The sequence below is a fragment of the Myodes glareolus genome, chromosome 23, assembly GCF_982192425.1.
Source record: "Myodes glareolus chromosome 23, mMyoGla1.1, whole genome shotgun sequence".
NCBI lineage: Eukaryota > Metazoa > Chordata > Mammalia > Rodentia > Cricetidae > Myodes > Myodes glareolus.
This window is the reverse complement of record NC_142048.1, coordinates 49,205,887-49,229,737: the sequence shown is the minus strand read 5'-3', so window position 1 is coordinate 49,229,737 and position 23,851 is coordinate 49,205,887. Positions and strand designations below refer to the sequence as shown.

General features: G+C 48.3%; 1 protein-coding gene across 2 annotated transcripts in view; it reads right to left on the bottom strand.

The window, feature by feature from the left end:
• The window catches only part of Ikbkb (inhibitor of nuclear factor kappa B kinase subunit beta), a 51,743-nt gene extending 30,018 nt beyond the window's left edge, over positions 1-21,725 (bottom strand). For both annotated transcript variants that reach the window (XM_087901117.1, XM_087901118.1), the window contains exons 1-5: positions 21,593-21,725; positions 21,208-21,330; positions 10,056-10,150; positions 8,717-8,834; positions 5,824-5,893 (exon numbers count right to left, since the gene is read on the bottom strand). In XM_087901117.1, coding sequence (XP_087757243.1) covers positions 5,824-5,893; positions 8,717-8,834; positions 10,056-10,150; positions 21,208-21,312 — 388 coding nt within the window. In that variant the 5' untranslated portion in view covers positions 21,313-21,330; positions 21,593-21,725. The remainder of the gene's footprint in view (positions 1-5,823; positions 5,894-8,716; positions 8,835-10,055; positions 10,151-21,207; positions 21,331-21,592) is intronic.
• Positions 21,726-23,851: the final 2,126 nt, after the last annotated feature.

Genomic DNA, 23,851 nt, shown 5'->3' with positions numbered 1-23,851 from the left:
AAGACACATGCCTGCACTTCGCCAACTGAGCCATCTCTCCAGCTATACCAGGCAGCTTCTTTAAAACAATTTAGGTGCAGAGCTGTTGACTTAAAAGGATGCTGATGATGCACTGCCAAGAGGACAGTATCAGACCCCACCACTTTTTTTTTTTCAAAGTAAAAGTTGGCATATGACTATAACCTTAGCACAAAGATGATCATGAGGCAGAGGTCACTTAATCTAAATGTTGAGTTCAAAGCCACCCTGGTCTACATAGAGACCCTGTCTCAAAAGGGGCAGGGGATAAAAAAAAAATCAATAACAACACTGATTCAATACCAAGCCCTTTCTGTGGCATATAACAAATGTACAAGCATATCTACATACTAATCTATACCTATACATAAACATACAACACATGGATACCGCGCCTATCAGAATGGGCTGAGTCATGTGGAATCTCTGGCAAACTGAGGAGGTGGTCAGTCCGGCAGGCAGGGGAGGTGGCCATCCCTGCAGGCAGGGAGTGATGGTTACCTTGGCCTGTTGTCATATGGATTCTGCAGAGAGATGCAGATGCAGTACCCGAAGCAGGCAAAGAGCATCACTTGATTCTTGTCAGGGTGGTACCCACATCTACGCCCAGGATCTCCCCGGGTTTACAGTAAGGATATGACCTCAATTCTAAATCATATTCTTCATATGATAAACTACAACTTAGAAAACAGACGAAAACAATCAGGCTTCCAGGGAGGAAAGAGGTTTGGAAGGGGCGTGCCCATGAAATCCCGATATTCATACAAGTCTTAAGAGTCTGGTAAGCTCTTTTCAGGACACTTGTTTGAGATATGTTCCACTGGGAAGACAATGGACAAGAAGATTCGAGGAGGGTAGAGATCAGAAGAAAAAGAGCGAAAAGCAACAGGTAGGGGGCGGGGTGTATCTTAGTGGTAGACTGTTTGGAGGTGAGGCAGAAGGAAGAAGAAGAGAGAAGGAGGGATGGAGGGAGGCCAACCAATGGGTGGTCCAAGTTGCCACCCAATAATAAAGTAATAAAGTAAGAGATGTCTGTGTTCTTAATTAAAGTGCCGAGCCTACCATGAGCTGCCCAGTTTGCTGCTGAACTTTCCAGGCAAAACAGACTTAGCCTGGCTCAAGGTCTCTGGGCTAAAATAGGTTCTGTGACTCACAAGCAGGGCAGAAAGCAGCAAGACCAGATGTTAGGACAAAAGTGCAGAACCATTCTCTTACTTGCTCCGTGACCATGAAGAGCAGAAGAATGCTGTGAGGGAAATCAAGAGTGACGGGTAAATTCTGAGGCTAACAGATAGGAAGGCTGAGGGTCCCGGATGAGGTACAGGGGAAGGAAGGAAGGACACAGCAAGCGGGGGTATGGAGGAACAGGCTACAGGAATCCCGTGTGCAGTAGGCTAGCGACCTCAGTTGGAAACAAAAGCACCAAGTTGACTATTAAAGATAATTTTAAATTTCAGATCCTGCTGCTCCTACTTCCCCACCCTCACCCCCAGAACTGGGACATATGCCACCATGTCCAGTTTATGAGTCACTGGGCATCACGCACATGAGGCAGGCATTCTACCAGCTGAGCCACATGCCCAGCTCAACCTGGAGTGTTTTTCTGTTCTTTAGTCCTTCCAGTCAGGCAGAGTAAGAAAAATATGAAGGGAAGATTTTCAAGGGTGAGATTTAAAGATTTATTTCTTTTTATTTCATGTGTATGAATGCTGTATTGGCATGCATGTACATGTCTGGTGCCCAGGGAGGCCAGAAGAGGTTTTTAGATCCCTTGGATTGAGAGCCACCATATGGGGACTAGGAACCAATCTGGATCCCTCATAAGGGTAGCAAATACTCTTAACCACCTACTCAAAAGATGAGATTTAAACTTGGCACTCACGTCTGGGTGTGCAGAAAGACAGGTCCAGTGAAAAAAAGAAGGTATCACAAAGGGATCAAGTCAAAAGAAGTTTAGGGTTCAATTTGGGAGTGACTTTGGGAGAAATACTCTGCAGACACGGATCCAGAGCTCAGGCTAGAGCACAGACTCGGGGAAGATACAGTTGGTAGAGATGCCGCAAGACACCAGACGGACAGACAGCAATATGGTAAAGCAGAGCTGGTCCAGGAGAGGAAGGTGAAGGGGAGAGGGCAAGAATGAAGAGAAGCAAGGAGAGGGCAACATGGAAGACGAGGTGTGGTCTGGGCATGTGCAATTCCAATGTTCAGGAAGCCAGTGACAGCCTGGGTCACTGACCCCCTCTGACCTGACTGTTTGGGACTTCGCTGCTTTGCTGGCAGGAAGAAACACTCTCGCGTTTTCTAAAGGAGGACTCAGTGTAACTGTGACTCCCGTGGGCTGTTTTGGGGTCATGTTATGGGGAGGTTCATACTGTTACCACTGCCTCTGTCTATCCCAGGATGGTTTGCCGGGATGAGGCAATGGTGGGACAGGCTTGCTCTAGGAGGCTGCCAGGCATCTACCTGTTTTCTCATGTCTACTCTCCTTAGAGCTGCTGGAGCTGCATTTGGCAACCTAAAACTCACTGGAAGAATCCTGCTTGTGCATGTTACCTGATGATGCTCCGTGCGGGGTCCCTAAGAAATCAGGGCCCAGATAGTAGGGGCAAATAGATTTAACCCAAATGAGAAGGCAATGAATGTGGACTCTGTGACCAGGAGCATGGCTTGGCTAATTAACTGGAATCAACCAGGCAGGGAACAGCGGTGACTCCAGCAAAGAGAATGTTGCACTTGGGACGAAATATGCTCAGGAGCTGTTTCAGAAGACAAAATGGTTATGTTAGCTGCGTCACTCTACGAAAGCTTTTGAGCTGACTTAGTCGTGAGACTAAATTTGATGGTTTCATACACAAATCAGAAATGGGGCGGGGTGTGCAAATAAAACATTAAACTATCAGCAGCTTCAACCAGAGTCAAAGGATAGGAATGCATCCCAACAATGGGCTGGGTTTGAAATGGGTCTGGGGAAGATTAGCCATTTCCAGGAAGGGCATCTCACGAGACTCCCACCTATGGGATTTGCTGGCTCCAACCTCATTAATAATCCACATGGGATTGAGGGTTTTAGGGTCTGCAGAGAGGGAAAAGGAAAGCGGACCATACTGGTTTACTGTACAGCATTCTAGGAAGAGCGTTGTGCCAAGAGCTTACGTACAGCATCTCATTTTATGTTCAAGGGTTCTAACGAGGTGAGCAATGCTCTCAGTTACAGCTAAGGAGTCAACACTCTGCGAATGAGCAACACGCTTCAGGCCACACGGTACTAAGTGGAAGGGCTGGTTTATAAGCCGGGTATTAATACAGGGATGTCCAGATTCTCTTATTTAAAGAATGAGTCATTATGTATTTTAATTCCTTTCAGAACATTAGATCTTATTGATATCCACAGACAAGGCGCCATATACAAGCTACTACTTCTCTAGACGCTGAAGACAAAGCAGTGACCAAAGGCTCTGGTTTTAAGCAATTTGGCTCGAGACTTGGGTAGAGCTCATGGTAGGACGCGTGCATGTTCGAGCCCGCTGCTCCACCTGCACCAAGGAGGCACTAGAGTAGATAATACTGAAGTTACCACACCCAAGGAAGTAAAAGAGCATACGAAGCCGTAATCCAGTTAGCGTACATGGACCAATCATTTAAAGAGCTTTTCATTTTTGTTCCTTTGAGAAAGGGTTTCCATTGTAGCCCAGGCTATCCTCAAATTCGCAGCAATATTCTCTCCTCTATCTTCCGAAAACTAAGACTACAGGCATGAGCCACCAGCCTCCATGTAGAGGCTTTTACTACCTATATGACAGATGCATAAGTAATCTAATGAGTAGAAGAAAAATATTTGTGAGAATGACAACAAAGGAAAAGCAGTGACCAAAGGAAGCAAATGTCGCCCAGGGAGAACAAAAGAATCTCCTGCCTCCCTCCCTCCTCCCCACCCCCTACCTACCAGGCAGCCTTCAACCCAGTCCAACAGGAGCAAATCAGTAATCTGGCTGCTGGTTTAAAGAGACCGAATCAGGTGAACATCCAAGCAAAACATGGGCAGGTGAGACAGGAAGCATGGTGTTGGGAGGACACGGAGAAGTCTAGACCTCTGGAGTAGACCCCACAGCTATACAGATAGGGCCCCTCCCGCAGACACACAGGAAAATCCGAGGCCAAGAGGTGGCTGTGGCTTACCCATGAGTAATGTCACCTAGGCCTCCATGGGACTCCATTGTCACCTAGCCCTCCATGGGGCTCCATTGTCACCTAATCTTCCATGGGGCACCATTGTCACCTAGCCCTCCATGGGGCACCATTGTCACCTAGCCCTCCATGGGGCTCCATTGTCACCTAGCCCTCCATGGGGCATCATTGTCACCTAGCCCTCCATGGGGCAGCATTGTCACCTAGCCCTCCATGGGGCACCATTGTCACCTAGGCCTCCTTGGGGCTCCATTGTTACCTAGGCCTCTATGGGGCTCCATTGTCACCTAGCCCTCCATGGGGCTCCATTGTCACCTAGCCCTCCATGGGGCTCCATTGTCACCTAACCCTCCATGGGGCTCCATTGCAAAGGAAACAGGAGAATGCTCAGGAAGGTGGATGCTGTACATATCAGACTGCTTGGATCTCAGCCTTAAACACATGGACGCTCCACTGCACTCCCCACCCCTCCACCACCCCTTGGCCTTCCCTCTACCCAAAGAAGCAGAATTAGAGGCAGCAGACCCACACTGGCAAAGTTCCTGAAAGATGAGAGGCCCCTGGACTGCAAAGTTAGAAAATACAGCTGCGTAAGTGGAGTAAATGCTAATGGCTGGAGAACCCAAGGAAAGGACGTGTGACTTCACATCAAACTTTCTGTACAACTGGAAAAACAAACTTGGAGTGAACAAGTCACACATGTACAGGTTGAAAGGATGAAGTAGGGGAGGGACGAAGATAGAGCCATTCTCCAAAAAGGGGACATATATTCAAGGATAAACTCTAGATAACTCTAGAACCCAAACTATCAATTTGCACCAGACTTGGACGATGGCATCACCATCATCGCCATCATCATCATCTTTAAAGCCCTGAACAAGCTCTGTGGCACTTCTTACATCTGCTTCTCTAGGTGGGAGGCAGAGTTGACCATGAGAACCCCACTTCTGAAAGTGGGAGGCAGAGGTGACCATGAGAACCCCACTTCTGAAGGCGGGAGGCAGAGCTGACCATGAGAGCCCCACTTCTCTAGGCCAGAGGCAGAGCTGACCATGAGAGCCCCACTTCTCTAGGCCAGAGGCAGAGCTGACCATGAGAACCCCACTTCTGAAGGCGGGAGGCAGAGCTGACCGTGAGAGCCCCACTTCTAGGAGACACCATACACAGGTGTCCGCAGGCCCACGCGACTCTCCTCCCTGATGCTAACCTTCTCAGAGCGCCACAAGCTCCGGCATCTAAGGACACCCACAGTACCCATGTATTAAAGAACGGGCTTTTCTATGCCCATGGTTGGCCAACACCTGCTGCTGTGAGAGTAGAGAACCTCACAACCAGAGGACAGCGCTGTTCAGACGACCTAGCTCACCTGCCGTTCCAGGAAAGTAGGGAGTGGAGCCCTTTGGTGGGAAGGGAAACCTCTTCCTGAGAACACACAGTCATTCGCACCATGACTTAGGAAGGAAGGAACTCTATCTGAGCCCTGGCTGAACTCCTCACTCACTCCACAAGGTTCTCTCCACGTCTCACCACACCCTCTGCAGAGGCGATTCCCTAGGTGCCTGACTGGACTCACGTCTACCCTTCAGGGCCTGGCTTTGTTTCTAGGGCGGGACTTACCAATGTCACTCAGCAGGGTAAGGATGGCTCCTTCCCGCAGGCCACAGCAGTTTTCAAACTGGTTCAAGTACTACAGGAGAAGATGAAAGGTGGGGTCAGTCTGGGTGGTCAGAGACCCCTGAGAAGCCCACCAGCATCTTCTGCCAGTCAGACAGCTGAGTGCTGGTACTATACCAGGGTTCAGGGGAGCTGGCTGGAGGCAGCTGGGGCAGTAGGACTTGCTCCAGGGTCAAAGCGAGGCAGCAGCCTGCAGTTATCCATGTATTCATCTCCCTGGCCCACGCAGGAAGAATTTGAATCAACTTCACTACTGCTGCAAGTCTGAAGAGAGTGGCCAGGGTCTAATGTCAATAGCAACTGAGTTTGCTCTCGAAATTCCTGCAAAAAGCAACCCTCTGGCTACTCTGTTAACAGGGTCTTCCTTGGACAATCTAATGTGGGGGATTATACACCTGGCAATGCACCTAGTACTGCATGGTGAATTCAGCAGACTCTCCCTGACCCACCCAACATCACTGCCCTGAGTCCCACGGCTCCCTCTCCCTGGTCACCCAGCATCCCTGCCCTGAGTCCCACGGCTCCCTCTCCCTGGTCCACCCAGCATCACTGCCCTGAGTCCCACAGCTCCCTCTCCCTGGTCCACCCAGCATCACTGCCCTGAGTCCCACGGCTCCCTCTCCCTGGTCCACCCAGCATCACTGCCCTGAGTCCCACGGCTCCCTCTCCCTGGTCCACCCAGCATCCCTGCCCTGAGTCCCACGGCTCCCTCTACAGGAAGAGCAGCTGAAATCTCTATATCCGAGGTGAAGAGACTGAGACTGGGGGTCTAATATCAGCTGGAGCTGGGCTTTTTTTCTTTTTTTCTTTTTTTTTTTGGACAGGGTCTCACCATACTTTGTAAGTTGATCTCAAATTCTTGAAAAAAGAGTCTCCTGTCTTCACTACAGGGTTTCTCTGTGTAGCCTTGGAGCCTGTCCTGGAGCTCACTCTGTAGACCAGGCTGTCCTCGAACTCACAGAGATCCACCTGTCTCTGCCTCCCCAGTGCTGGGATTAAAGGCGTGCGCCACCACCATCCGATGAGTCTCCTGCCTTAACTTCCCCCATAGCTGGACTACAGGTACAAACAAAGCATGGCAGACTTATGTCTTGAAATTAACTCTGAATCTGAAATTTTCCATCTGTTATTCAAGCTTAGCATGCTAGGACAGTGGTTCTCAACCTGTGGGTCACGACCCCTTTGGGGGGTGTCACACCATTCTTTTACAAGGGTCACCTAAGGCCATCAGGAAACACAGATATGTATATTATGATTCACAACAGTAGCAAAATTATAGTTATGAAATCGCAGCACAAATAATTTTGTGCTGGGGGTCACCACGGTATGAGAAACTGTGTTATAAGGTCGCAGCACTAGGAAGGTTGAGAACCACTGCTCTAAGAGAAAATATAGATTTTGCTCACTCTTTTTTTAAACTCTTAAAGAGAAGGAAGAGGCAGGTTACCTTATTTAGGAAATGAAGAAAACAAGATCATAAAAGCTCTGGGCAGCAGGACCCTCCCCCGGTGCCATTTCAAGTGACAGCAAGGACAGAGGTCCTCTTAAGCAACCACATCCCGCCTTTCCCTAGATCACCCTGAAGCCCAGGCCAAGAGGCATCCTGAGATCTCCGTCCCGTCCCCTTTTCCCTAAGCTTATGGGGTCTCTGCTGCCCGACGGGGCAAGTGTGCATCTCCACTGCACTTCTGCGCACCCAGTCACCTGGTCACACCCACCTGACCAACTTGTCACTTGATTCTGACAGCTTACAACAGCATGGCTGTCTTCCCAGCTAACGGCAGTTAGCAACTGGATGACTGCCCAAGGTCAGGAAACAGGAGGGGCACGGTGTGGTCGTCCTATGTATGGGAACAGGTCATATCCTGTTCCCTAGCTACACCTCTGTCAGGACTTCCCAGCCCTAGCGGGAGGCCCCGCAGAACAAAGGCCACAGCACATGACATGCGTCAGGGGGACTGCTATGTAAAAGGCGCCCTGCCCTGAAAGAGAGCTTGGGCCCCACGCTGTGAGTCTTAATAGTAAGGAGCTGAATGGAGTTATAGTCTGAGCAGATTTAAAAACAACTCACTTGGAGCTTTTATTTTTTCCCACACTAAATGACATGATCCAGGTTCAACAGACAGGGCGTTCCACCACTGCCATGGTTTGCAGCTAGTGATTTACCTAAGTAACGTCTCTGGGCCATGGCATCTACCTGCAGTGCAGGAATTCTATCAAGGTACCAATATGCTAAAACCATAAACCAGGCACCCTATAAAAGCATAGTGTCTGGGTGGCACACAGAACTGTCCCTGTGACCTGGGAGAACTGCCACAGCCCTCTGTGCAGTGTGGCTTTGGAGCGGAGAAAGCAGGACAGCGGGCAGGAAAGTGAGTCGGGAGGACCTGGAACTGTGGGACCAAGCTGAGACTCCCTCCCACCCTCCGCGATTCCGTGCAACGCTGTCACGTCTGTGAAGAAAGTCTCTCCCCATCAGACAGCAGGGACACTGACCCCAAAAGCTTGCAGTGGCCCTAACATGCCAAAGGGGAAGAGTCTGTGTTGCGACTTCCCCTCTTGTTTCCCTGGTTCAGGTCTGATGGCAAGCTTTCCTTGTCACACTAGTGATCACGTGACACGGCCCATCTTCGGCTTTCTTGCAGGCACTTTTGACTGAGCCTTCTGATTTACACTTATGGAAACCACCCCGAAGAAGGCATAGAAGAGGGGCTTTGCGTAGGTGAGGTTAGTCCACTGACTGCTTGGACTTGCTGGATGATGGTGAACGGTCTCTCCGTTTCTCCCAGCGTCCCAGCCTCCACGGACCTAAATCCCACAACCCCGGAAGACTCACTCTTCGGAGATCTCCCCCTTGGCAGTACTCCATGGCCAACAGAGGCAAATCATTGGGTGCCAAGTTCTGCATCCCCTCGGGGACATCCCGCGCAGCCACCACATTGGGATGGTTCAGCCTAGAGAGAGGGGAAACCAATAAACATTCGAGCTTCAGCTCAAGCCCATCCCCCTTGTTCCATATCTCAGCTGCTCTCACCTTCCAACAAAGGCACAGAATAACCAGGCCCCTTGGGAACGCAACAGGAGTAGTCTACTAAGTTAACATGTATTTACTCAGCTGTCCTCAGCCCCGGAAACTCAAATACCCTATAAGCATATCATGTATCATTTCATTGTTCTTAAAGTATCTGATTCAAGTTTTCATTGTGCTTCAGGCTGCTTCTAACAGGTGACGACAGGGACCTTACGCCATTTAAGGGGATGGGTGATGCAAGCATGCGTGTGGATATTCAACGAGGGAGGCAGCTGTCTCTCTCTGTCTCTCCCCCACTTTTTAAGAAAGGAGCAGAGGACTGGAGAGATGACTCAGCAGTTGAGACTGGGCTCTTCCAGAGGACCTGGGCTTGAGTCCCAGCACCCACGTGTTGGAGCACAACCGTCTTGGAACTCCAGTCCCAGAAGGTCCAACTCCACTTGGCCTCCTCAGCACCAAGCATGCACGTGGTACCCAAACGCAGGCAAGACTCACACATGTAAAAATTAAGTCATTTAAAGAAGTGAGCGGAGTGAGCACCTTCTTGGTTGCTTCAAGCTAACTCTTACAGCACTCACCTACAGGTCTCAGCAGTGGGAGGAGAGCACCCACCCAGGACAGAAAGATCCTATCCCCACACTGTGTGGGTAGCCACAGAGGGCAAACAGCAGCAGAGGGTCACATGCCACTCCGGAATTAGAAGCATAGGGAAGACAAGGATATTTTTGCTGAAAAATAAAAACTTTCCACGATTGACTGTTTTACTTAACTTATAGAATTTTTGACAGGGTCAACATAGGGTCTCATGTTGCCTATGCTGGTTTCAAATTTCTGGGCTCAACTATTCCTCCAGTCTCCAGCCTCCCAAGTTGCTGGGTTTATAAGGAGCACACCACCATGCTTAGCTGTGATGGCTGTCTTAAGTTTAATGTAACAGGCCTGACCACAAACTCAATGCAGTGCTTAAGTGCTACTCCTTTAGAAGCTTTGAGGACAGTCGCCTCTCTGGATAGCCTGGGCAGTGTCCTGATGGAAGAGACTTAGGGTTCTTTTCTAGCACGACAGGGAAAGCGTGCTGTGGTTTTCATTCCAGCATCACAGGGTTGTGGAAGTGGCTTCCCCAGATATGGGCGCAGGTCCTCACCTTCTCATGATCTGGATCTCTAGGCACCAGCGATCTCTGTTCTTCGGGCTGAGCTCCTGTCGGCACTGCTTGATGGCAATCTGTTCGCCTGTCGCCTACAGAAAGGGCACACCAGGCATCAGAAAATTAACGACCAAACATACGACCATCACAGAGCCCTGCCAGCCACGCAGGTAGCCTAGGGAACACCTGGACCATCTGGCTGCTCTCTTCACTGTCCCCACATCGCACCTTGCTCATCTCCTGTAGAAGGCTGCAACCACACTCTCCACCTTAGATGGCGCTGCACCGCCAGGTGAGCTAGAAAGCTCACACGTGTTGGTATTTTTCCACTACTCCCAAGGTATCACCTGGGACTGGGAGCAGTTAACCAATCCAAGAATGACACGTCCAAAGCAGGGTCTGTTTCCTATATAAGGGATGGGTTCCATCTTATCTGGGTCTCCGCCATGTTGGCTGATGCCCGCTCTCCCAAGGGGCATTAAAGCTTTACTGCAGAAGTATCCTATGTGTACCGCGTGGTTCTTGTAGGCGAGACGGTAGCGCGGGACATCTGGTGCCATACCCGGGAAGAAAAAGAAGAACTTCGCACCGCCGGAGACCCCTTGGACACAAGGAGGATTCAGAACTGCAGGCATGCATGCTTAGAGAGGTACGCTCTAAAGTCCAGAGAGCATATCAGAAACTGAGCAGCAGTGGGAGGTTGTGCGCGTTAAAAATGACCCTCCGGTAAAGAATGGGGGAGACAGAAAAGAAAATAAGTTAAAAAGGACCCCCCCAGTGATTTTAAAAAAAGTAAAAATGGGGGAGAAGGCTGATTTACAAGATCAAAAGCTTTATGTTATGTTGTTTGTGTTGTCTGTTGTGTACTGGATAGGAGAAAGATATTTAAACTTAGAAACTGCTAAGGATATGATGTTTTGGGAAAGAGGTTCTGTTTTCGTCTCCACAGAAAAGGAGAGCCTAAGGGTGTACTTGGGATTTATGTGGTTTGAATCACCGAGACCTCCTGAAATGTTATAGTGTATACCCCTAAAATTCAGCGGCCCAATAACAGCAGGAAGCAGCCAGAGACTAACGACGCCCAAATTCCCTAAAAGATTGTTTAAATGAGGTCCTTTCAGTGATCGCAGATCTGCAAGCCTGCTTCTCTGAGTTCAGCTTTGCTCCATGCACTGGTTTGGGCGCGGAGTGGGTGCAGCTGGGGCTGGAGGGCGGCTGGAGCGGAGCTTTGCTCTGTGGCTATGGTGGGGAGCACGTTGCGCCGGCTCAATTGGAGCGGCTTGGTTGGTGCCTGGCCTGGAGGATGTCACAGCAGCGCCACAAGCAGCCAGGCCAGAAGGCTTACAATGTACCTAAAACTGTGAGGGTCTCTGAGGCTAAAATGGCTATGGTTCCATTTGGCTATGCTAAACGATGCTGACTTCAGGCAGGGCTGGTCGTATTTATCATAATAAAAGCGCAATTAAGGTTTAGACGCAGTAAACAGGCAGTACCGTATTACATCTACATAGTGCGACTTAAGTTTTTAAGAACTGCTTAGCATTTTAAGAACTCAAGTCCTCCTGAAAGATTGCTGTGTGTACGCTTGGCTTGTCTGGTGTTTCAGGATCCGCAGGGAGGTGGATGCGAAGGGCCCTTGGATTTTGGGGTGATTGGGTCGTTGGCTGGACCTGTGAGAGTTTACAGCAGCTTTTGCTGTGGCACAGGTGTTGAGAGTTTGCTAGTAGGAAAGTGGCCCTGTTCGCCGCCTCTCCCATCGGCCCCTTGAGCCGCAGCGGCTCTGGCGCGGACCTTGAGATGTTGCTGCCTGTGCCGCCTCGCTGCCTGTGCCGCCTCGGTCTGGGTGTCGGCTCCCGCCACACTCCGCCACCAACACAGCCTCAGAGAACTAGGCTAGCCCCGCGGGGAAGGCAGGGGCGCCTGGGGGTGGAGCCGCCACTTCCTGGCCTGGGACACGCGGAGCCGTGCAGCCGCACACAGCCCTTGGATGGCGGGCGGGCTCTGGAACCCAAGGCCACCGTACCGGCAAGGAATACAGGAGCCAATAAATCTTAAACCTTATATCAACAAACAGGGCCTGGGTTTTTCCTAGGCGCCACTGGGACAGCACAGCCTATATCATAAAAAACAAAGACCCTCAATCAGGTATCTACCACAGTGGCTACAGCCCTGGATCAACAGGCTACCATAGATACATCTATTAGAGGTAGAATAAAGAACAGGTGGATAGCTTATGACAGCTTGCCCAATTGGGCTGTAAATGAAAAACTCCAGCCTTATGTGTGACCAATGTACCATATAAAAACTTTATAAAAATGACTAACTTGTCCCGAGAATTGTCTTTGTATCTTGCAGGAAAATTTTGATGATTTGCTGTCCTCCTTGAGATGGTTCATCGTGACAATCAACTCCACGCGAGTGGACATAAGCCTGGCCAAAGAATTCCAGTCCTGGATTGTGTCCTTCATCCCCTACTTCAAAGAATGGGTGGGGGTTGGAATGTTTGGAACAGTCCTATGCTATGGAATAGTGTTTCTCCTCTGGATGGTCTGCTGACTCAAATCCCAAAGTCTTAGGGACAAAGTGGTTTTTGCTCAGCGCTGGCTGCCCTAGAACAGGGAGCCTCTTCTAAAATGTGGTTATCTATGTTAAAGCAGTAAGGTTTAAGCCAACCAGCTCCTGCACCCCTAGGACTATGGTCCATTGCACAGGGTAGAGTGCTTGGCTTAGCTAGCCCTGAAGGTTGTCGAGCTGAAGAGCATCGCACAGAGAATGGCCCTCTCTGAGAGATAAGTCGCTCTGCATAAGGGTTTCCTGCCGTATGTTCCCTTTCCCAGAAAAATGGCAGAGGGCAGGCCGGATAGGTTCCAGGTGTCATGAACCTAGGGGCAGATTCCGCGTAAGCTCATTTTAATGTTTTCATTTTGGGAAGTGCGACCTCTATCTTTACCTTTTGAGGGAGTTGCCTTTCTGCAAAGAAGTAAATTAGGGGGAGATGTAGAAGGCTGCAACCACACTCTCCACCTTAGATGGCGCTGCACCGCCAGGTGAGCTAGAAAGCTCACACGTGTTGGTATTTTTCCACTACTCCCAAGGTATCACCTGGGACTGGGAGCAGTTAACCAATCCAAGAATGACACGTCCAAAGCAGGGTCTGTTTCCTATATAAGGGATGGGTTCCATCTTATCTGGGTCTCCGCCATGTTGGCTGATGCCCGCTCTCCCAAGGGGCATTAAAGCTTTACTGCAGAAGTATCCTATGTGTACCGCGTGGTTCTTGTAGGCGAGACGGTAGCGCGGGACAATCTCCTGTGTCCTCTGTCCATGTAGGGAACACAGATCCTTCAAGCCTTGCTCTGTCCCTCTGTCCTCCACAAAATCTCTGTAGCAAATTCCTGTCCAGGGATGACATCTCTCTCCATAACCCAACCGTTGCCATATTAGGTTAAGCCATACAGCATTGTTGGTGACTGGCCATTTTCACATGTGAAAATGGCATTTCTAGGTGATTCAACTTAACACTGGCACAGTGGATATCTCCATGGTTTCGTGCAAGAGTTTTTCTCTTCAGAGACAAGCATAGAGTAGTCAATAAGACACAGGACAGCTCACACTCCACCTTCTTACTCCAGCTATGCAGAGACTGTGTCTTTACTGAAGAAACAGGCGCACTGGCCTGCCACAATTCACTGAGAACAGCGACAAAGACTCTCCTATCTACTGCACAGTATAAAAACGCCTACAGTGGGGACAGGAAGGTAGAAGTTTATCCAACCTGGAAATCTCTCATCTGGGAACCGCAGCATGACAGTTTCAGAAGGGGTTTCCCAGTGGATGTCTGAGGGTTGATGTAAGTAGTTACCTGAAGATGCTTTACTATGCTCTGCCAAAGACTACTCCGGAATGTTCTCTCTGAATGGTCTAAGCACCCAATTTGTTGGTGCTCTGCTATCTACCTCTATGTTATTTCTATTTGTTCTTTCATTTTTCTTGCTACATACTTAAAAAAAAAAAACCTCACTCATTCAACACTGATGGCAGGTTATTTTCCATACAGAACAAGATTTATGCTTCTACATACAGAAAGCAAAGGACTGAAACCTCTAAAGACCTTCAAAATCAGCCACCGTCAACACAGCTAAGACTCTCGGTCCTGTGATGTAAGGAGTGGGGGACTGGAAATGACAAGAAGACCGTGGCAAGACTTCCCAGTGGCCAAGAGGCTAGTGCCCAAGTCATTAGGATCCAACGTGCCTCATATTTACCCAAATGGCCAAAACTCCTGCAAGGGCCTGGGACTACCTGGTAAGGGAAGGAATATGGAAATCTCCAGACACAATGGGCAGTCATCTAATGTGATCACCAATCAATGAATGAATCCTAAAACTGTGATTAGGCTGAAAACTTCAGAAATGGGTTTGGTCATTACCACTTTGATGCCAGAGCACAAATATTACGAAACATCTAAAACCGTCTCAGATCTGTTTTGACTCTAAAACTAGGGCTTATGATGTCCAAGATGCAATTACCTCCATGCCTAGTTTTCTGGTGTGTTCTAAGTATACAACTAACTAACGCTGGAGCAGGGACCCCACCCACAAACCCCACACCACTATAGGAGCCATTTCCCATCTTCCCCAGAGTCCCTCTCGCCCCTAGACAATACTGATTGCTTTTCTGCTTGTATGGATTTCATAATTTGACATTTCATGTAAACCAAGTCACACATGTATAACTTTAGACAGACCTTCTCAAAGGTCTTCAAGACGTGAGATGCATTTCTGTAGTGCATTTCTGCTGCAGCTGTGCATCCACCTGCGTGACTTCAACAGCCCCTCTGGTCGGCCCACAGGAGGAGGCGTCATTCACGGCCCCTGCATCCCTCTTTCCATTTCTTTGTTAAAGATCCTGCTTTTAAGCAAGGATTCCGAGGCTCTCTCTGACGAGCTGGCTTCCTTTTTATACTGTAGCCCCTACTGATGCTGAATCAATCACCGTGGCTACACAGTCAAACGGAGGGTGAAGTCCATCTATGGTCTTCAGGAGTGAGAGGCCATGTTAGAAAAGCATTTCTCTAGCTGGTTTACACTCTCAGAAGGCACAGCTTGGAAAATCCATAACTCAAGATCATGAGCTTCCAATTTGTCTCAAGCTGACTGAAACTTAGTTTTAAGTTTCACTTCCTATTAGTGTTTAGATTCAGATTTCTTTTGTTTTGTCAATTTGACATAGGCTTGAGTCATCTGGGAACCCTAACCGAAAAACTGTCCCCATCTAATTGCCTACAGCGAAGCCTGTGGGATATTTTCTTGATTAATGATTGATGTGGGAGGGCCCAGCCCACTGTGGATGGTGTTGCCTCATACACAGGTGGTCCTGGGCTTTACAGAAAGGCTGAGCAAGCTACGGAAAGCAAGACATAAGCAGCGTTTCTCTGTGGTCTCTGCTTCAGTTCCTGCCTTGGCTTCTTTTCATGAAGGGCCTGTAAGCCAAATAAACCCTTTCTTCCCCAAGTAGATTTTGGTCATAGTAGCTATCATAGCAACAGAAACCAAACTAGGAATTTCTCCAACTTGCTAGTAAGTAGACTCCTTAAATAGAATACAATTTAAAAATGGTCTATATTCTCAATAAAAGGGAAAGGGTCAATTGTATTGGCTATATTGAACATAGCTGATTTTTGAAGATTTGTTTTTTGCCTTTTACACAAGAACACAAAGCTTGGGTATGACCGTGTATTATAAAGTCTGAAGAGGGTGGGGGGTAAGGAGAGACATGCTCAGGATGCTGGCAGACACCAGAAGGGGACTGCACAAAGGGTGCTAGAAGGGCGGTCTATAAAGAAAACAGAAGGGTCACCCAGCGCCCTGTAGTTAGCTTCCTAACAATCCAGGGGAAACTCACAGGAAGTGCAGAACTCCCCTTAGAACTTCATTCCAGGGAGCTCAATCACTTACAACCACCCAAGTAGCAACAGTGTGATCGGGATACAGTCAGGAGCCATCAGGTTCTTTCCCAGATCCTGCCCAAAAACAATGTTTCAGGGTGAAAAAAGGTATGAAATTGAGCCCAGAAAGAGCCCATGGATGGTACCTAGGCTGGAGAGTCAGAAGATACGGAGGCACTAGCTATCAAGGGTCCTGGAGACCCAGAGCGGTGTGTTGGGTGTTGTTCAACCCTCATCAGAGAAGTTTCCACACACAGTGAATGGCAGTTAACACAAAGGTCCACAGGTGATCAATGTCAAGAGCCTGGAATGCTCAGCCCTAAATGAGACACCTACATCACATCCCTCTTCCCTAAACTCAGGAGTCATCCTGGAAAGACTGTAAAGAGCCAGATACTACAACAAAAAGTATTTTCAGGACCAAGGAGGGCCATTTCATGTATGAACTCACAGCAGTATGAAGCACACACAGGACCAAGGAGGGCCGTTTCATGTATGGACTCACAGCAGTATAAAGCACACACAGGACCAAAGAGGGCCATTCATGTATGTACTCACAGGAGTATGAAGCACGCACAGGACCAAAGAGGGCCGTTCATGTATGTACTCACAGGAGTACGAAGCATGCACAGGACCAAGGAGGGCCGTTTCATGTATGAACTCACAGCAGTATGAAGCACGCACAGGACCAAGGAGGGTATTCATGTATGAACTCACAGCAGTATGAAGCACGCACAGGCTCAGCCAGGGAACATCCAAGCACGAAGAGAGAGGTAGGCAGAAAGTCCACCCCTAGTTATTGGCAGTGTATAGATGCCGAGAGAGGCAGAATCGGTTCTCTGTAAGGGTGTGTTCTGTGGCAGCAACCACACCTCAGTGAGAGACAGCACACATTAAACTGGATGGTTTAAAAAGACACAAAGCTGGATGGTTAGGTAGGTGGGGAGGGAGCTGGGAGGAGTGGGGAGAGAGGAGCTGAATGTGATCAAAATACACTGTACAAACTTCTCATATAAGCACTGGAAAGCAGAGGTCTGGGATACATCAAACAACTCCTGCACCTAAGGCTTGGGGATCATTTCAGAAGAGGGGGAAAGACTGTAAGAGGCAGAACGGGGGGGGGGGGGGGGTTTGCTATGAGACTCGTCATATAATAATATCAGGAGCTACACCCACAAAGTCTCACTAACATGACTGCCTAAACGTGAGCTGAACAGGGACAAAAATAACAGACGTGCTAACATGGACAGGGAAAACCCTAGGAGGCCTCACGCCTACATAAATAACTGCAGGCAGCAAAGCAATACTGAGAGTGAGAGCGAGTGTCTTCCCCAGGGGGAGAAACACTGATTGTCCAGTACCAAACGGTTATCACATTATACAGACTGAGCAGGTTGTATTTATAAACACATATGTATATCAATATGTATGTAGGTGTCTAACAATAATTAATGAGAAAGGGGGGCATGAATTTGAAAGACAGTAAAGGGAGTATATGGGAGGGTTTGGTGGGAGGAAAGGAAAGAAACGGAAATGATATAATTATATTATAATCTCAAACAATAAAATAAATACTTTTCTAAAAAAAAAATGTCTAGATGCATCTTTATTTCAGACATGCCAAGTGGCACAGACACCTTTCCCTATGATGAAGGGCCACAACTTCTTCAGTCTTTCTGCAAAGCAGACACAAAGCCACAGAGTGGCCTCCAATTTCTCCCACAGACATCAGGAACAGACTCAAGGGACAAATGCGTTCTCGCCTCCTTGAGCAAGAAAATACGTGACACTAAGTCCGTCAGACCTCTGGCTCTTTAGCCACAGATGAGAAAAAACTTGACCCTTCCAGGGATGCCAACTAAAATGAAACGCAGGGGGTGATCCTCAGGCAGCCTTGAGCAGAGTATGAAACTATCATTTCCTTAGATGATGCTCTACCCACGTAATTGTCTCTTTTCCTGATAAGCCAGCTAAAGTCCACTTCCTCTCAAGAACCTGATGAAGTTCCATTTCCTCAAAGTCTTCCCTTGTTACCAAGCACGCAGGAGAATATGGACACAGCACCTGGTGCAGCAAGCACGGCTTGTTTTGCTTTTAGATAGTGTCTCACTGTACAGCTCTGGCTGTGCTGGAACTCACTGTGTAAGCCAGGCTGGCCTCGAACTTACAAAGATCCGCCCGCCTCTGCCCTTTGTGTTGCGAGCGCTGGGGTTAAAGATGTGTGCCACCACGCTTGGCCGACCAATGGCATCCTTGATAAGCAGTAGTCGTTATTTTCACACGTGAGACTTAAATCTAGACTCAGTCATATTTCTAAGAATTCATTCAGTGTAAGTAAAGACTTAACTAAGGATGTGTCTTCTCTTTATTCGCCTGCAGGAGCTCAGGGCCACACCCATTAAGGACCTGAGTTCCAAGATCACATATTAAAACACAAAGGCAGACGGAAGTGATCTTAGCCTTATCAGCAAAGGCACTGCTTTGTGGGAAGAATAACTGATAATACTTTGCCTTCTGACAGCCAGCCTGTTCACTACTTCCTGTAACTTTCACACGGGTCCCCCAGACTTGCTAACCTCCTTCCCCTGAAAGCCTATGGACAATGTAACATTTGCAAAGGACCCTGCGACATCCCCACAGGGCATTTACCTCATGTCTTTCCAGTCAGGCTGAGGATCCCTAATGCACACCAGAGGTTGTGGCAAGTGAGTCAGAATCCCAACCAAGTTCAGTGTGAAGATGAGAATGTGTGACTCCTTCCCCTGCCTACCCTCAAAAGGAACTGCAGGCTGAGGTCCCTGGAGTTGGATCTTTTCTGAAAACAATAGCCCACCTGAACCAGCAGTTTGTGCTGGGCCCTGAGCTGGAGATTAAGGAGCATTCCTAAGCAGCAAAAACTGCCAGGCTCACACTGTGGGGGAACCAGGAATCAAGGGAATTGGGGAGGGGCATTGCTACACTGCTCTTTTTCAATGGGGAATACAGATTTGGGTATCCCTTAGTTTTTCCTTAGTACTTCAAAACAGTTTAGATTGATTGCAAAGAACCAACTAGTACCTCCAAAATAACTAAGAATATGCTTGATGTGTCCTAAACTCTAGTTCTGACCTGCAGAAGCCACCGTGGAGTATACGGTCTGTATCTAAATAGATGTACATGTCACAGTATATCCTCCTTCGGGATATTACCTAACTTCCCAGTGCTTCTGTTTCCTGGGCTACGAAAAGGAATTAGAGCTGTTGACCCTGGAAGTAAAGCATGTCAGATAAGGGTGGTACACAGCTCGGAGTAATGCAAAACAAAACCCGCATGGACGACACCTGGCCCGAGGCTGGCATGCAATAGGTTTGCAGCCATGACCCCAGTTCTTAGGCAGCACTTCTCTGTGATAGCCACAAGCATTCTCTTGTGTATAGACAGGAGAAAGCCTATGAAGTAGCAAGAAGATGCCTGATGCCAAGTGCGACTATCACATCTTAGATGTATTCTTCAAGAGGCTTCGGACAAAGGCACATCCACAGGAAAACACGCTGCATCTTCCGATCTCAGATATGGACAAAAGATCGCATCTGTGCATCTAAAGCAGCCCCCTGGCTTTTCCCGAGGATCAGCCCATGAAGATGGCAGAGGACTTTAGACTACGCAGGCAGGTCCTTTGGACAGCACCACTTCAGCTGGGCTCCTCCTCAACTCTGGCCCCTGTGTCCTCTATCCCACCCAGTCCTGTTTACGCTACTCCTAGATAGCTCTTAAATCTGCCCATTTCTTCCTACCACCACCGCCATCGGCCAGGCTAGTGTCTCACCTGGACTGCTCAACTGCGAGTCAAGACTTTAAGTATAGCTGTTCAGGAAGGATTGATTCCCTAGAAGACTGGCTTCTAATTTTGGTTAGGTTTCTCAAGGGTTTCCCAAGCCTGGAATCCTAAAAAACTAAATATGTAAAAACTAAAGCGTAAAAATACGCTTCTGGGGAGCCCCTCCAGGGTCTATCAGAAGGTCCTGTAACTGTCCAGAAAGAGATGAAGACATGAATGACAGAGACACCTTCAAACACTGAACCCCCAAGAGATGGGAATTTCCCCAGGAATTTCAGGTTGGGAGAAGAAAGGGTACCACCCAGAAGGGGAATTTGTCTTCTGGAGAAAGATTTGTAACGAATTCTCAGAAATCTTAGAGGATGACAACATGGGTCAGTGGGAAGCTGGACCACTGGACTGCTCAGATGCTCACAACCTTGACCTTCTGTCTTAAAACCTTAAGCTCAGCCAGGATCCTGAAGACAGACTTGTGTGTTTGCTGGGTGACGACACTGACTTTCCACTATTAATCTGACTCTTTTTATCGGCTTGTTGAAGATGGGTGGCGGCACCTAGCTTAGGGTGCAGGCTGGGACCTCCAAGTACGACAGTTACACACCCTGTCCGTTACCCAGCAACCCTGAGGGTAAGTAAGTGATCTACTGCAGAAGGAGGGATGGAGCTACAGAAATATCACAGGTGACATGTACTTTTCAGGCATCCCGATGAACTAATTATCCAAAATGCATAAAATAACTCTCATACGGTAAATTAAAGAGAGTCCTGCAAAGAATTTCAGTGCACTTAAACCACTAGCCCAAACCAAAAAATTTGGAAGAATAAAAACTTTTAACATGAGAAACTCGTGTCAAACACATATGGACTGAAATAATGAGAATATAATCAGATCCCCCCCCCCCCAAAAATTAATCCAAATGGCTCAGCGGCCCAGGTACTGCACATTTTCACCCATCATCCTTAACTCTGTGTTTTGTGCAGACGGTACTACAAAAGGCTGCGGAACTATCAGCTGTTTACATATTTTAAAATTTAAATTTATTTAAAACATTTTTATTGCTCTCATTTTTTAACACTATACTGTATTCTACAACATTCACCAGTGTGTACTGTATTACATGTCAGTCTAATAACAGTAAGGATATTATTTGAAATATCTTGAATGACAGCTTACTCTTTTTTTTTCTTCTTATTTAAGTGGCATGGTTAATATGATTTTTGAGAGTCAACGTTTTGCAGCTCTCAGACCCCTTTGCAGTCTGTTTTCTTACTCTCCCATGCCGCCCCATTAGCCAAGAGTAGGAGGGAGCCCACCCATTCACGCCGGCCCTGATAGAAGCAGTATCAAGAAATCCCACCCACTCTCCCCGGGGCCAGGACCCTACCTGATTGTGCCATCGGATGACGTTTCCAAATCCCCCGGTCCCGAGTCGTTCTTTCATTTCCCAGGCCCCACAGGTCTGGGTTGGGAGGGATGGTGACCAGCTCATATCGATGCCCTGCTAACTCTAGAAGCAAGCAGGAGGAGAGGACAAGTTCAGAGAGAGGAAAAGAAGGAGCTCACGAAGTAGAGTGGGTCAGCAGCGCCTGCTGCTCTTCCAGGTGAGGAAAGCACTCTGGTTTAGTTAATAAATAAAAGTTGCTGCTGCGGCCCGGCCCGGTGGCGGGTCGCGTGCCCACCGATCGCAGCCACAGACCTCGGGAAGAGGCGGAGCGCGCGTCCACGCGAGCCCTTCCACGCGCCGCGAGCCGCCCTCGCCTGGGACTCACCTGCCCCAGGGGCCGCGGGGCCGCCAGCGACACCCACAGAGGACATGAAAACTCAGGGTCCCCACGCAGCCAGCCCAGCGCCACTTCCTCAAACACTTCCTGCCCTGACGTCACGGGAACTTGGCGGCCCTTAAAGGAGACGTGCGAGCCGCTCGCTAGGATGGAGAGTAACAGCTTGGGTTCTGAGCTTGGTGGCTCGGAGAGTTCTTTATCCTGGCCCTTTTCAGGCTGAGCTTGATTCGACCAGCTAGGCAGTTCACACAGGTCGGGGGAATCTGCTGAGCCCCCACTGGGACTGACTTAGGTACTGATAAGAATTATCTTCCTTTCCCCCGCGCCCCACACCGCCGTTCATCGAGTCTGAATGCTCCTGGTTCAGTGCTAAGAATGATAAACCACACTGATGCTCCTCAGGAAATAACATACCACCATCCGCTTCAAAACAAACACACAAACAAAAACAAAACGAACGGATAAGAGTACAAAAACAAAGCAAAACAAAGCTAGTAGTGTCTACCTAAGCTGGAGTTGCCGCGCTGGTAACATTGAGAGCATCGTGAAATTGCTAGTTATTAGGTCAAGAACCTGGACTCTGCCCCTGCCTGCGCCCACCTCCTCTAGCCCCCCCCCCGTCCCCCCCCCACCTGGACCGAGTCAGGTTCACTCACTCAGTAGCCTAATTCCTGACACAACTAACAGTGAAAAGCTGAAAAGGAGGTTTATTCAATGTGACAATATTGGGGAAAGACAGAAAGGGGCCCATCACTCCCACCCAAACCTCTGCCAAACCAAGTCCAATTCTGGGTCCTGACATGAGGTTTGGGTTTCAGTGGAAGGCGAGAGGCATGCATACTTAAGCAGTCCTGCAAAAGCTGTGTTCTGGTCCACCATCCTTGTCAAGACTTCAGTCTCTCATGTAGGGTGACGTCAGAACTGTGTGAAAACTCTGCCTGATGTCTGGCCTTTTATACCCGCCTAGGCAGCGACCCGCGAGATTAAATTTCAATGGATGAAGAGATGTGCCAAAGATCTTCATTGGATAACCAGGGCACTCCAAGCATTTAAACCAGGGCACTCCAAGCATTTGAACTCGAGTCTTGCACATATAGCTCTTCTCGCTCCTTTATTATTAAAGCAAGTAAAACATGAGGCGTCATTTAGAGTGCGCTTAAGCAATACAAGGAGAACGAGGGAATACACGTGGTGTTTTGTCTTATCATCTTCGGTCACGTGAGAAGAGCCAAGAATGTTCCTCCCAGGCCTTTGCCAACAGAGATAATGCGAACAGCCCAGTGCATTCCCTTCATGTCCTGGCTTTCAAGTACATCCACTTATCAGGGTTTATGCTATTCTTTCTAGAAGGCCAACTCGTGGGAAGTCCTCACTCTGCCCTATCCATAGTTCACAGGACAGTCACAGCGTTGTGTCACAGGCTCCCACAAGGCCTCAGCATGATATTCCTGCGGAAATTCCAATTTCTTGGGGCCTGTTCTTTCTATAGTTTAAGAGCCAAAAAGAGAGGCTCAGGGGTCTTATTAGAATCTTTTCATTGCTGCCAGGTCAATTGTGTGCCCCTCTGGGTTTTTTTTTTTCCCACTTCAATCTTGAGATAAAAGATTCCTGTGTCTGAAACAAATATACACAGAATAGAACTAAGACTCAAGGGTAGCCTACATCATCAAAAGAAACAGCTCTTACCTCAAAGGAATAGAAAATGTAATTTATTCTGAAGCAAATATGAATGAGCACAGCCCAGGAATCTACATTTAGGTCTCCCCAAATGTAATGTTCCAATGTAGAAGCAGTTTTGAGACGTTTTATAGTTTTACAGACCCAAGAAAAGTAAATAAGCAAGGCAAGTTTGAAAAGCATCCATGGGTCCTTCAGAGAGGAGAGTACAGCAGAGGGGAGGGATTTTTTTGTGAATCATCAGTTGTTATTTGATGGCATTCTTAGCTTTTGGGTTGGTGGAAGATACCAGCCCACAAAGTTAATAGATTTCAAAAGTTTTGCTTTTTAATCTATTAGTCACAGAACGTTAGTTCTGACACAGAGGGAGGTAATGAATGGATGTTCCAGGGACTGAGGGACAGAAAACCGCACACAAGAACCATTTCTCCATAACCTCTTGGTTTGGATTATTTTTGGAAGGGCTGGCACAAGCAACTCCATTTATATATCAATGTACTCTAGGAAGCTTCCACAGCAGTGGATTTCTATAAGGCATTTCAAAAGGCCTGTGGGGTTAGTTATCCCTTC